The sequence below is a fragment of the Clinocottus analis genome, unplaced genomic scaffold (genome assembly GCF_023055335.1).
Source record: "Clinocottus analis isolate CAN_PGR_092001 unplaced genomic scaffold, fCliAna1.0.p SCAF_14, whole genome shotgun sequence".
Lineage (NCBI taxonomy): Eukaryota > Metazoa > Chordata > Actinopteri > Perciformes > Cottidae > Clinocottus > Clinocottus analis.
Genome location: NW_027175865.1, coordinates 9,929,061 through 9,943,996, shown reverse-complemented (window position 1 = coordinate 9,943,996; position 14,936 = coordinate 9,929,061). Strand labels below are relative to the sequence as shown.

The following is a 14,936-nucleotide window of genomic DNA, read 5'->3' as shown; positions in this document are numbered from 1 at the left end:
GGTTCACAAGAAAAGTAATTAGACATTAAAATAAAAAATAGAGTTGCCAGTAGATCTCGCAATAACACAGTTCTCATCACATAGCTGCTAATTTATTCATGAATCCGTCACTGTGATTTGCTGTTTACAGCATATTGTAGCAGAATGATATTACATACAAGACAACACCAGGGATCATTCATGGTGTGTTGAAAATAATCCTGAGTGACATGAAATAGAAACAGTTGGGTGGGATATCACTGAGCTACTCAAACAGAGGCAGAGGAAATATATAAAAATGTATAAAAATGTTTTTAAAAAAAATAGGCCCTAGTGTTGTTGTTTCTCGAGTTAAAGATACAAATTGGCGTCAAATTCGTCAGCACTAAGGTCAGTCAACGATTGAGGCTCCTGAATGTTGGAAAAAAACAACCTTCCACCTGGTTCAATCCCTGGCAGCCGTACTTTCAGCTTGGCCAAGTGCTGCGTGGCCAGCCAGCAAAGGTCAGATAGTATTCTTGGCACAGAACTAGTGACAACTATTGGTTGGTCTTTCTAACCTGTTTCATGGAGTCAGCAAAAGGAGCAGTGCTTAGCAGCAATAAGGACGGTGGTAGGTGGTCTTTCCAAATTAGAAGAGAAAAGAAAAAAACACAAAAGATCAAGCACATTGCTTGGTTAAGGTTCCAAAGTTTACAATGAACGGCTATGATTAAAAGCAGATCTTTAAAGGATTTAGCTAGTATAATAAAATAAGATTTGTAATTTAACAAAACAGACGGTTTATTCCCCTTTTCCTGGATATTGGTTGCCTACTTGAGCAACAAGGACACCGGTTTTGTGTCACATGGCTGTGAGACAAGCACTTCCTCATTTGTTTTTGTTTCATTCACTAATCCAAATCTAAATAGTTCCTAATAACGAAGGTGTTATTCCACCACTCACAAGATTTTTAAAAAGGTGAAAATAAGAAAAGGAAATGTAATGTTCTTGTATATCATTACCAACAAGGTTTCTCTTCCTTTAGATCCTCTACTGTATGCCATTGAACTCACAGTGTTTTAGTCAAATATTAGCTCTATAATATACCCCAGTGTTCCAGTATTATTTGAATGCAAATTAAAGAAATACTGTATTACATTATGTTTAAAAGAAGGTTCAATGAAAATAGTAATAAAAAAACTCACTAATGAACTACAAGGTTGCTCAGGGAATTGCACTTGGTTGGGATATGGTGAATGGGTGTTTGGCTAATGTTTGATGTCAGGGGTTGCTGGCTCAAACTTTCTTATCCAGAAAAAAATGTGTTCTGATTGTTTACAAGGTTAATTATGGTCAAAAGAATGGAGGGGCTTAACAATTGTGAGACACATTTGAGTTTAAGTATACCTCATCATCACCTCACGGCCTCTATGACCACAGTTATCATGGACAACATCATTATCATCACCACCAAACACAGATTCATTGCCATCATCAAGAGCTGCATCACTATCTCGAGTCTTGAACTAATCACGTCTCCGCCCGTGGCCAGACGAGAGAGAGCTGCCTTCCCCTGAGTGTGTAAGCGTGTGTGCGTGTGTCAGCTGCTGAGCCTTAATGGAATCCTCAGGGCTGTGGATGAGCAGAGGAGGAGCAACATTGATGGATGTGTCTGGTCACTGATGGAGGGTGTCTCTGGTATGAAAGAGAGAAAGAGAGGAGGAGGATGGATGGAAAGCGGCCAAATGAATGGACGGAAAACAAATGAGAGGGAGTAGCAAGCAAAGAAAAGACGGAAACAGAAACCTAGATGGCACTATTTTTATACAAATAGCTTCACAATGTAGGTGGGACAGCTGGTTAGCATGGCAAAGTGTGTGTGTGTGTGTGTGTGTGTGTGTGTGTGTGTGTGTGTGTGTGTCTGTGTGTGTGTGTGTGTGTGTGTGTGTGTGTGTGTGTGTGTGTGTGTGTGTGTGTGTGTGTGTGCGTGTGTGTGTTTGAGTAAGATCACAGTCAAATATTAAACTGGCTACTTTTCTGCAATTAAAATGGTCAAACTTGAATGAACAAACAAACGTCACTTGTTCCCTTGTGTGTGCGTGTACCATGTGCATACATATACAGTACAATATCCACTGTCCATTCACAGAATACACTAGATGAAGCCATAGCTGTAACTGCCGTCTCGACATCACTTTTCATTTGGAAGACTTCTAATTGGTCAATTGCATACCCCTCATGCTCAATCAGCTGTTGCCTAGCAACTGCAGTTCGTGGAGAGGAGCAGGGCAAAAAAAAAATGAGAGGAGAGCAAAAGAGCGGTGTGGGTGATGGTGGAGGTCGGAGGTAATTTAGTGCGTTCGAAAGAAAGCGAGGAAGAAAGATATACATACACACAGGGGAAAGGAGAAAACAGGGAGAGAGAGAGAAGTCACACAGCACATACAGACGGAGATAAAGTAAAAGGAGGTAAGTATTGCCACACAATTCCATTTTCAACTGATTCACTTGAACAGGCTCAGCCATGCACAACCACATGTCCAATTTACCAGCTAGAGTGTCAACAAACTGTACCTCTGAAGCGGTCCTTAAAGTGCTTTCCTGCATGATTCTCTGATAACGCTGTCAGCTGACCCATGCCCCACTGTGCTGTTATCCCACACAAGACAAACACCAGTCTGTTGCCAAAGCAAAACATGCATCAATATTCTCCGCACAACATTAGACAATCCTGTGTAAACTGAAACCTGTGTTGGCTAGATATCCAGGCCCCTCTCATCTTTCCCTCCCATAATAGATGGAGGCATAAATCTACAAAAACACAACAAACATGAAAATGCTTTCAGACTTTTTAACAACTTTAACACATGGGGTTGTTAGACCATTGCAGAGATAAAATCACTGACTGCAAGATAAGTGCAACTAACTCAAACTTTAAATATAGAAGCAATGGAGGCGGGACTGCCCTGACGACAGTGAACTTTGTTTGGGTAGATATTTGGTTAAGCATTAAATATGCTTCACACAATCCCAACCACCAGCAATACATTTCAATGATTGTTATTGAACTGAATGGAAACAACACAAGTTGAATCACTCTTTTCATGCCTCCAGTATTTTGTTCACATCATGTGGGAACACTGGACAATGCCCCATTTCTGGACCCAGGTGACTCTTAAGCTGTCTCAACTGTTGGCTGGGACTGGATCTACAACCATATTTGTCTTTCTCTTCGATTATTATGATTATGTTGATGTTATTACAAATGAAACACAGATTATGTTTGCTGGTTTAACTGCTGGTAAGACAATTATTTTAGACTTTTTGAGGTCTCCTCATTTTCTTTCCGTCTGGTGTTAAATTCTGTCTTACCTGAGTTTATAGAGCTGGAGCTTTCCATCAAACAAATTAGTGACGTTATTGAATTTAAAATGAACATTTACTGAATTGTTTTTGTCTCCAAACTCCAACAATATACACTTTTGTTTGTTTTTGTTTTCTTATTTTGAGTGATTTTTCTTCCCTCAGCTTCTTTTCTCCTTTGGTTAGGGACTTATGTGGAACATAATTCATAATGTTCAAGGAAGTATACATACAACATATTCAGCTTCTATGTCCATCAGTTCGCAATGCAGCTTTCTTTATAGGTGGAGGTTTTAGTCCTTTCTGGTGGAGGGAAGTCGTGACTCCTTGAGCTGCCTGGGACATGTAAAATCGGGCAAGACTATAAACAGAAGCGGGTATCCCCCAAGGTAAACCCTGTGACACACTTACTTAGACTCCCTTGGAGGACTTTAAAATAACGTCAGAGGCACCATCCTGCGCTGTGCTCACCACGAAGGTAAAGTAGAACTGTGCACAATATGTGCAGAAATGGCTACAAAGGATACGATTGCCAACTAATTTGAAGGTGTGATAACGAGGTGGTTATGACGTGTCATATCAGCAAGATGGTTTTGCAACTGAGCCTCTTCTGACGGAGGCCCCTCGATTAGGAGAGGCATGTTCACAATGCAACAGCCCAGCGTTCACCACAACACTAGAACTTGATGCAATCTAATAACGCAACACATGCAGTAACAATACCTTACACACAAGAGAAGCGCTCACACACTTGTGCAGTCATACAAATCACACTGATTGTGTGAGCTCCATGTGTCCTTCCTCTTTGTTCTCCTCCTTCTTTCCTCCAGAGGTGGTCGATGAGAAAAGGCCTAGGTGGGTGGTAGTTATCCCTTAATGACCCCGTTTATGTTGAAAAGGGCATTGATCTCCGCCAGTGCTTTACTCAATGTGAACAAAGAAGCCTCAAAGTTCATTTTAGTAGCATCTTAGCACTGTAAGTGCTGCATGGATGACATTGGTCTTCATTTGACACAATTCTTTATAATTTCCAATTCTTCATCAGCATATCACATCTTTGCCTTGATCATTGGAAATGTGATTACTCTTCATTAAATACATGTGTAATGCGATTCAGACGTTGCCTAATCTACCGGAATATGAGATATAATGTAAGAGACTAGGGTGAATTGAATGCTTAAATATTTCTTTGTATTTAATAACATCAATGGAGATTAAATTAGTGTAAATAGGACTGTCATTTTGCCCTGTTTCTGCAGAACAGGCTGATAGTGAAACAAGAGCATCATGTCCTTCAGATGGCATTCACACAGTCAACAGCTGACTGGGACTGCAGTGGAGGACCTGTGTGAGAGTGCAGGAGGAGGGGGAGCAACAACACTGTGGGCAGGTGAGTGTCTGAGTGTGTGTGAGCGTGTGGGTGTAGGAGGGTGCAAAACTGCAGTATTACAAATTATCTTACAGTGGTGGATGCATTTTTTGTGCAAAACTACTACAAATCCCATATAATTTACATTACTGTTGGCTATTTAAACTTGTTTGAGATAGATATTCTAAAACAGTAAATGATTGCTCACCTTTAATCTTAACACCAATCCATTATTGGGACACATCAGTCTTTTCACCCCATATAATAACATCATATAGGGCTCTAAATAGTTGAGTGTACAAGGTGCACATTCAAACTCACAAATACAGACAGGGGCTTGTTAAATTGTGTCATCATCGCATGGTTGGTAAAATTGGACATGGGTTATTTACAAACATCTGGTGCATTCAGGTGTTCGCTGGATAAACCTGAGATTACAGAATGATGCCATGTTATAGGAAGCTCAAGCCGAACAAAAGCATGGTCTTTGTGAAAGGGTCAACATTGATTGGAAGATTATTGTATTAAAAATGTTTCAGATCAGAACTGGCAGAGTTCCCCTTGAGCACATAAACAAACCCCCATTTTTTTTTCAATTGCTAAGGTGACAGAATATCCCTATGGACCGAATCCAGTGGTGGCCTCATAGGCAATATGGAGAGCAGCAATGTTAAGATACATTCATGTTGTCGTAATAACAGTCGAAAACATCTGATAAAGTTTGTTGATATGATGTAAAAAACCTGTACATACACATGCTTGGTTGATTTCAACCTACATACAATCCCGGTGGAGGACATTCACTGTCAGCCACAGTTATCTGTCTGGCTTGAGGAACTTTGCTGTCTCACTCCTTTTGGCCACACTCTTTCGGTGTCTTTTCCCAACTCATCCTCCCAAAACAGAAACCTGACTGGAACTACAGACACTGCTGGGGGTCCATCCTTAGCTTTGAAGAGGTGACATGGAATTGGTGAATTTTGAAGAGGTGACATGGAATTGGTGAATTGAAAGCAGGATATGAGGAGAACAAGACAAAAGAAAAGGGAATGCTTCAGGTCAGCTTGAGACTTCTCCACTGGTACTGCTATCACAAGCTTGTTTTCCCTTTTCTAAGCTTTTTTCAGTGCTCTCCCATGGGGTATGAGCTTGCCAAATGAGGAGAAGCAGGAGATGGATAGAGTGAGATGGGAGCAGGAGGTACGGAGTAGGAAGAAGTCTGCAAAAAGAAAAGAGGCTGGTAACACAAATCTGATGGGGAAACCTGGACAACAGGAATGAAATGAAGAGATGAAAAACATGGAGAGAGAGAGACAGTTCCACAGTAAGCAACTAAGCAAAAGAAAACACAATAAATAAAAGAGAGGAGATTGAATGTGAGAAAACCACGCCTCACCGCAGAGAGCATCAGCGAGTGGGTTAGCAGGTTTCTGACTCTGTGAAAAGCCACCATTACAATTGAAAAAAGAAGATAGACAGAAAGATGGGTAAAGGGAAAATTTTACTTACATCTAAGCTGAAATATAAATAATCTAATATGAGAACAGATGGTGTATATCAGCGAGAGAAATAGCATTGTCACTTATAATAAAAAAACAGGTATAAATCTGGAATATTTACACACACACACACACACACACACACACACACACACACACACACACACACACACACACACACACACACACACACACTCTTTGGTGTGTATCGGATAGCAAAGGTATACGGAAATCTTTGTGAAAGTTTCTAAATTTCTGCAGTTATGTTTATCTGTGTTTTTAAACCTTTTCAGTCATTGCCAATCAGCCCAGAGCATTTTTACATATTAAATTTGAGCTGTTTAATTTAATTTTTACCCCTGTAGTTGGGGAGCTTCTCAAGTTCAAGTTTTCAAGTAGTCATCTGAACCCAAATGAGTTTAAATACTTGTGTTATTTTATTTTATTTTTTCAGAATTTTCTTGTGAAAAAAATGTATATTTTCACAAAAAGAATCACTGGTGACAGAAAGTTGACACAGCTTACGGCAATTTGTTGGTATTTACGTAAGTACATAAACTTAACGGTTACTTTTATCATGTTGTACAGAGCCAAAGTCTTCTCCAAAGGGTTGCGGTGTTGTTGCCGCGTGAAATGACGTTTAACAATGATGTGATTGTGGAGGAAATATCAAAGGAAAACTGCTTTTCTTTGCGTGTCTGGTAATGGCGTTTTTTTTTTTTTAATGGTGGGTGCGGTTACCATAAAGTTAAAATCTTTTCTGCGTGCATCGGAATCCTGAAGTGGATGCCCCTAACCCGCTATTTTACTATCATGGATCAACAGTACGGCTCTCCGGGTTATGGATGTCAGAAACCATGGCCGTTGCCATGGTAATGCCACACTGCAATATAAGCCTCCCCGCCCGCCGATGCTTGCAGCAGCTTCCAAGCTGGGAAAAACGACAGAGGGCGGGAGGAGGAGGGATGGGGGGGGGGCAGGAGGACAGACTAGAGTAGAGCGGTCTGCGGCAGGATCCACCAGAATGCTAATCAACCTTTCTCGACGGTTTGTCCTTCATTATGCAGGAGACAATGCCCAGGACAACAAAAGAGAGCACTAACGTGTGACCGTAAACATAGGCATACGTACAAAAGCATTTCCATGCATGAGTGGGCACATATACTCCCCATGTACACAGGAGGAATTGTACATTCAAGGTCATATGCATGAATACGCAGACATACGCAGACATACGCAGCGCAACAGACACAAAAATGAACACTTCAGTGCAAGTGTGTGCATTGACACTGCAACATGTGTCAGTACGGCGAGGCTTAATCTGATGGAAACCAGCAGACTGCCCTGCTGCGGAAACATCCACGCCATTAACAAATGCTCAATTATTAACGACCCACAAAATGGATCTAATTGCTCACTCCAGCCCGACGTCTCTATCAGCCTTCCCAGGACGTCGCTGGTACTGCCGCAATTATTCCTGCTCTCACGGGGAAAAAGACAGTGATATGCTTATATTCCCTGTGCTTTTTGGTTTTAGAGTCAGGCCAGTGTGATGGATATGTGAGGAAGTGAGGTTGCTATTACCATTTTGGCCGAGTTGCTTATAATTTTATTACTATTTTTATTGAATTCAGCAAATAAGATTGCATTTTATGTACAGTGCACCTTGAAGTGCAGATCAGAGGCCAGGCTTGGTTTAAAGAGGTTGGGGACAATGTCAAGGTCACAAGTAATTTCTGGTGAAGGCGTATCATCTGCATACTGTAATTAAAATAAGACTTTGGGGTCACTCTCTTCTCATTTTATAGTCTCAAAGCCTTAACTCCCCACATGATCTTCGGCCCTTTTCTTTTATTTGCGAGGGTATTAAATCAGTCATGTTTTATGAAGCATTCCTCAAGGATCTATTGTCAGCCTCTTCATAGTTTCATCTTCTTGCTAATGCTAATAAAGGATGCAAAGGGGGATGCCCTAGTTTTGCTAATGGTAGCTCATTAAGCTTAGCTTGCTGGATTCAGTGGGTTCATCCCTGCTGATGTAGAGTATTGACTTTGTCCATGTTTCCACTGGGTAAATCTTTGCTTTACAGAATAAGCAAGACCATTTAACCCAAAATCTAAATGAAAGCGAGTTAACCACTTGCACTATTTAGATGTTCCTCTACCTGGGACCACAGAATATATATATATATATATATATATATATATATATATATATATATATATATATATATATATATATATATATATATATATATATATATGCATCCAGAAGTACCTACTTAAGTGTACAACAGAGAGTTTCTCTCCCAAACACACACTTGTCGATATCATTCCTGAGTTTCTTCCCAGTGTCTTTGTATCTGACGCAACTGCAGTATTTCTCCTGTACACAATGTGTGAGTACCCTTGTTGGTCCTGAGTCAATAAGAAAAGCCTCCTGTGTGATGGTTCAAACAACAAATGTGGGGGACTAGCAGGCACTGTGACAGTTCAATAACACCTTGTTGTCATACTGCACACCCTTGGGTACAGCAGGTAGTTACAGCACTGTGGACCCAAGGTCAATGCTATTCCCAATTCTCCACAGTGGGAAAGGGAAATGCAAGAGGGGAGGAGGAGCGATTCAGACAAAGACAGACAGAGGCAGACAGAAAAAAGAAAAGATAACAGACAGGGAAGTCACAGGGGAGGGGTGGCCTCGCATAATGTGAGAGCTCACAGGAAACTGGGTAACTAGTGGTCCTTGCACCAATCACAGTTATTAGTCAGTCAGAGCTAGTCTCACTAGCTCATGAGCTCTATGGAGACCATCCACCATGGTCCCATTCCTCAACCAATCATCCCCATCCCAAGTGAGCATTCAGACCCGAAATAGCACAGTGCTAAAAACACACAGGGGGATATGTTGGTGGGGACAAGTTGCCACAGGTAGAAGAGAGAAAATGAAATATGATCCAGTAAGTCCAGTTTGACCAATTTGTTGTCCCTGCTGGAGCAGCCTCATTGAAATTGATGAGGAAGTTGTGTTATTGATAATGTCCATGTGAATGAGGCTCTTCTGTCACAAATAATAGTCCAATATGTTTATTTTTTTTCTTCTTTAAAATGTCACTTACTATTTACCACCATACACGTTTTATTAACATAAACATTGTATTTATCTATGACGTGTTTTTATTTTCCGGTGCCCCTGTCCCCTTCTTACTCCATTTATTGGTATTTGGGTTGCCATCTGGTTTCTGGTCCCACCTGACACACCTGGAGGCCCACAGGAGCTCCAGGCTGCCTCTCTCACAGCTGAGCCTCAAGGGTCCACTGCTGCTGGTGCTGGAAATCTGGCAGGCTAGGCCGGCATGTGGAGTCACTGCCTCAACCCAGGCATGCAGATCCACAACCCCAGGGGGGATGCACACTCCTACACTGAGTGGTTAATATATTCACAACTCTCCCCTGGCCGGGGGCTTAGAGTCTGAGAATACTCCACATGGACCCGACTGCATACACTGACAACATTCACAAATGAATATGTTAAGCAAGGCTTTGCTTCACCCTTAAGGCAGGCTTAAATATATAAGTGGCTATCATCACAAAGGAAATATGGCTTTGTCTAGAGTTGTATAAATGTGCTAAGTATACCTTCAGAGTACGATCTAAGGAGCACACAAATGTTAATAAGTCTGGCAAGATATCATTCAACTAGTTTCTTCTTCAGAGATCTTCCACAGCAATCTTTCTGTCAAGGGCTAGGACCTCAGAAAAGCTGACCTGCACATAGTTCTCTTAGATAAGCACTACTCATCACTTCACATGGTTTTTATTTAATTGAAGACACAAAAAAGTCAGAACCTTCTGCCAGACAGTATCAGCAACCCTTGCATTCCCCACAGGACCTTGGCAAAAAGCGAGCAAATAACATGAAAATCCATTTATTATGATCAAAAGAAGTCTCCATAAAAATCCACCATTAGACTTGGCCTTTCACTGCAGTGACCTTCTGATAACCTCTGTTTAGTAGACCGCCAATGGGGATCCAACCAGTGCCGTTGATTTCTGAGGACTTTGGACCCTTGGGAACCAGTCTCGTGGCCTATATATAGAAGTATAGGGGACGTCAAAGACAACTTTTTTTGTGAAAATCCGCACTTGGCAGTATTCATAGTGTGTGGTCTTCAAAGAAAAGTGACTTAATCTTAGCTGCAGTGGATTAATTGCTCGTACTTGTAAGATGCAGAAGTAAAGTAAACATAACCTTTCCTGTTCAACTGAGTTACTTGTAAGCCCATAAAGGGAATACTACATAGTAATGTGAAATGGATTTTTCTGTAATTACTGAAAAATCCATTTTACATTGCTATGTAGTATTCAATATAACAAACGATATTGACATATCCAATACGTGCCATCAGATATATACATATTATTGTTGTCTTCTCTCAAATGTTTCTTACCTGAGTAGCATTTTTTGTTTCTCATAGAGACCTACCTTGATAAATTCAAATGTATTGAACGACAGCTGCAGTTACAGGTCAGTGTCTCACACAGAAAGAGTTCCCACCCTCATTGTACAGTATCCCTCACTGCTCCAGCTCTATAACACATTTCATCATTACAGTGCATTAGTTGCCCTCCGCCTAATGTGAATCCATCCTTTTTGTGTAACAACTTAATAGATTGAGGAACGAATGTGTCCTGCAGCCTCATATGCGGCACAGCGATCCATTTGTTAAACGGCATGAGAGCATATTCTCAAAACTAAACAAAAAACACAAAGCTATTTTAAAATATGCAGCTCAAAATCTTCCTGACTCATGCATTTAACCCAATGTCTAAGTGTTAAGCTGTACAGAAAGGCAGATGTACCAAACCGTGAGGCTATACTGTATTATATTTTATGCAGCAGAAGTCTGCAGAACCAACCGAAGCTACTAAATCCTCTGAGAATATAAATATGCAGTTGTGCCTTCCTAATTTACGGTCTGCATTCCTTTAATACCACTGACAGTTACGTGCTAATATGTCGTGCCGAAAACACACCATCAACCTCTGATGCCAAAGCAACAGTATGTTCATTTTAGCCAATTGGGTCCACAGCTAGACTAATCCTGTACCAGTCTTAGGGAATCTGAGCCTAACCAATCACAGCAACACAGAGTTAATTTTTACTCTACACCACACCGCCTCTCCAGCAAGGAGAAAGTGGTGCCAAGTGTCTCTTTTCCAACAGGCCTTGCCAAAGTCTCACATCCAAGCTGGCAAATATCCGGCCATGGGATGAGCGCAGGAGGCAGCAATGGCTCACATCCTGACCCAAAAATATCAAGCACAACAAAGATGCTCACGATACAGCCCAAGGCGGACATTTTCTTTGCCTGAACTCAAAATACAAATGTATTTTAAACAACAATCTGTTTCACTGGGATTCTCCCAGCTGGGGACGCATGTTACATCAAGATAAACGAAAACTCAAGTAAAAGTTTAGATGGCATTTGGGGAGACATTGAAATGAACACTGACCTCCAAGCTGTACTCTTCCACTGTCCTCTTAAGCGGGTCCACAATTTGCCAGCAAATGAGGATGCATAAGTCGATTAGCAGCATCCCGCCAACGATGATCAACAACTTCTGGTCCTTTATAATCTGAAAGGGGAAAAACACAAGATGCTTGTATTAGGCCAATAGCACACACCTGCTGGTGTTACGTAATTATATTTTCTGTCTGTGGAAGCATTTTAAACAACATTTCTTATTGACCACTGTAATTATGTGATTCTTATCTCATCCCAGGACCAGGAGCCCTGCTGGTTTCATTGAAACATATAATCAGGGACTGATTACAATACATTTAGATGCAATTAACCACCTACTAGGATGGGAAACCAGCCAAACTGTAAGTTCAAAAGATCAAGACCGAGTGCAGAATGTGATACTGACACATATCGTAGATTTAGCAGGTTGCAGTCAACTAGCCCACGACTGAGAACCAGTAGTGGACATTTAGTTCGTTAGTACCATGCCCCCGGCAGGCCGGGATTTGTTACCTTTTGGGCAGAGGATGTGGAAAAGGTTCACCAAATAAGATCCAACGCCGTTGACCACCAAAGCTCCTCTTTTTAACCATGAACTTTAGAGGGATGAAAGCTGTGACCCGTTTGTGATCTTTATTTATAATAGTGTTTGACTGTCTGGAACAGCAGATCAAAGGAAAGGTCAGGGAACACAGGATGGACTGTGTTTGGAGAGTATCACATAGACCAGATGCAGCACAGTGGTCTCACACAGGTCTCCATCCGCTGGTAGGCTCAGGATAAAATGCATGAGGGGTTTGTTTTTTGATCTTGTGTCTTTTGATGGTGTTGGCACTGAACAAATATAGGCAAAACAAGACGAGGGACATTTCTTGTAGAAATATTGCTACGCTTCAGGGCACCTTAGAGGAAGATAGAAGCAGAGTTGGAGAAATGTCTGCTTCAAAAAAAAAAAGAAAAGAAATTGGAAAAGAAATTGAAGACAATGGACCACGATTAAAAATACCTGTTCATTAAGTGTAATTCTGGTCAATTCTGCTTGACAAAACTCACATTATTTCATTCTTACAAGTAAATAGTTGTGACAAAGATATCCAAAATTTCAGATATTTTCGGAAAATTTAGAAAAGAAAAAGCAACACCACCCGTTAAACTGTGATATGTTACTGAGCCAACTAAGTCTGCTAAACAAACTATGTAATGACTCCAAATTACCTAAAGTGTTATGTTCGGTTTTCTTTCCCCACAATCCTGGCACTCAATACATATCAGTTGGGTTCTGATGTATTTGTGTCTACTGATAGATTTGATTCAGAAATACACTGAATCATTTAAAACGTTGAATGTGCACATCCTGAAATGACTAAGAATAGAATATAGAGTCTCATTGAGGACAAGAATAAACTGTCATGCTCAACTACATGTATCATATTATTTTAACTGAATTGGTTGTATAAAAAAAAACATCTACTGTGTAGTGTAAACCAACAAGGCCAGGGGCTAGCTATGTTTGCTGTAATACTGTAACATAAATCAAGTTAAAAGGTTCTAGCCAAACCATAGGGCACTTTAATAACAGTATACTACTACTTACAAACAAGATCCAGGATGCGGGTTGACATTATGTTATTTTTAGACTACTTCAACTAAAGTGAACGTGTGTACATATGTGTGTGTGTGTGTGTGTGTGTGTGTGTGTGTGTGTGTGTGTGTGTATGTGTGTGTGTGTGTGTGTGTGTGTGTGTGTGTGTACATCCAGCAATATATCACAAAAGAGTACTCACCAAGATAGGCAGACTGACAAATAGCTGCTACAGGGGCCTTGGGGTAAAGGGTTGTGTTTTAAAAGTGTGTATGTTTATCTGTGTCTGTGGTGTGTGTATTTGGAGAAGGAAGACGTTGATTGACAGCCTCACCCCCTGACAGTGTCTCCACTGAGCTCTTTAAGAAGTGAAGGAGTGCTGGCCGTAGCCCGCCGAGTGGAACCCTTATCGAGACACCCCTGATTTACAATCTGTGCACTCCCCGAAAAAAGGTAGATGGTAGAGTGGGAGAAGGACCGAGGGATGCAGTTCCAGCCCCAGTGTTTGAAGAAAAGATGGTTAACACTTGTGCTTGTCCCTCCCCTAACAGGAGTTGACCGAGATTTCAGGGCAAGAACAGCAACTATCACCTGAAGCTAAAGCAACCTGCACTTAGTCAATGTGGAGAAAGTGTGATAGGTCTGTGTGTCCCGCAAACAGACCCAGGCCATGAACCAGCAAAGAATACATCTTGAGATTTAAGGGTCAAAATATGCAACACCAATGCTTCTGAAGAAACATTGGTGTTGTCTCTATTAGGAAGGGGGGAAAGGTGGGAGGGGTGGAAGTGAGCCAGTGCAATGGGTTATGAAGAGTCAGGGCAACGATACAGCGGTTGGGGAGGAAAATTATTTAGTTTTCCTTGACTCTTAATAAGACAATGAACTCAATGAAATAAGGCCGTGTCAAGTGTCATTCTTTTGGGAATAATGTCAGGTGATCGTTCCCTGAATCATCGCTGAATTGCAGTGGAATCCGGTAAAGTGTAACTTGGTCATGGCTCCTTGTCTTGTCACCTGTAATCTGGTTTCTCTTTATCTTCATATATTCTCTTTTCCAGATGTCCCATTTTCTTTCCATTGAGTTCAACCTACATTATTTGATCATGTTATGCCAGGTTGTTTGTCTTGTCCCTTGTCCTGCCCTGCTTCGCCTTTCCCCGTCTGTCTCTCCACCCTCCCTTCTGCCAATCCCTCCAACCTCTCTGATTCTTAGATTCATCCCTCTTTCCTCCCTCTCTTCCTGCTCTCTCTCTCTCTCTCTCTCTCTCTCTCTCTCTCTCTCTCTCTCTCTCTCTCTCTCTCTTCCTCCCTCCCTCCCTCCCTCCCTCCCTCTCTCTCTCTCTCTCTCTCACTCTCTCTCTGGCAGGCCACCCACACTTCCTCCAATATGCAAGAGAGAGAGAGAGAGAGAGAGAGAGAGAGAGAGAGAGAGAGAGAGAGAGAGAGAGAGAGAGAGAGAGAGAGAGAGAGAGTGGGAGAGAGGCAAAGACAGGGGAGCGCAAAATCTATAAATACAAAAAGGCCAAGCACAGTTACAACACTCAGTGAGCTCGGCACCACTTTATATAACTAGGCCAGTGAAACAGTGTCAGATGTTTAAAATGCCATTTTTATTTCTGAATCCTTTTTTTC

The 14,936-nt window shown here is 41.4% G+C and overlaps 1 protein-coding gene and 1 long non-coding RNA gene across 4 annotated transcripts in view; one reads left to right on the top strand and one right to left on the bottom strand.

Moving 5' to 3' along the window:
• The window catches only part of gabbr2 (gamma-aminobutyric acid (GABA) B receptor, 2), a 150,770-nt gene that overhangs the window by 31,447 nt on the left and 104,387 nt on the right, over positions 1 to 14,936 (bottom strand). For all 3 annotated transcript variants that reach the window (XM_068575080.1, XM_068575079.1, XM_068575081.1), the window contains exon 13: positions 11,709 to 11,831. In XM_068575080.1, the coding sequence (XP_068431181.1) occupies positions 11,709 to 11,831 (123 nt within the window). The remainder of the gene's footprint in view (positions 1 to 11,708; positions 11,832 to 14,936) is intronic.
• LOC137784440 (uncharacterized) lies at positions 2,255 to 6,103 on the top strand. The gene is made up of 3 exons (XR_011077409.1): positions 2,255 to 2,430; positions 4,584 to 4,714; positions 5,811 to 6,103. It is a non-coding gene; the product is annotated as an uncharacterized lncRNA (long non-coding RNA).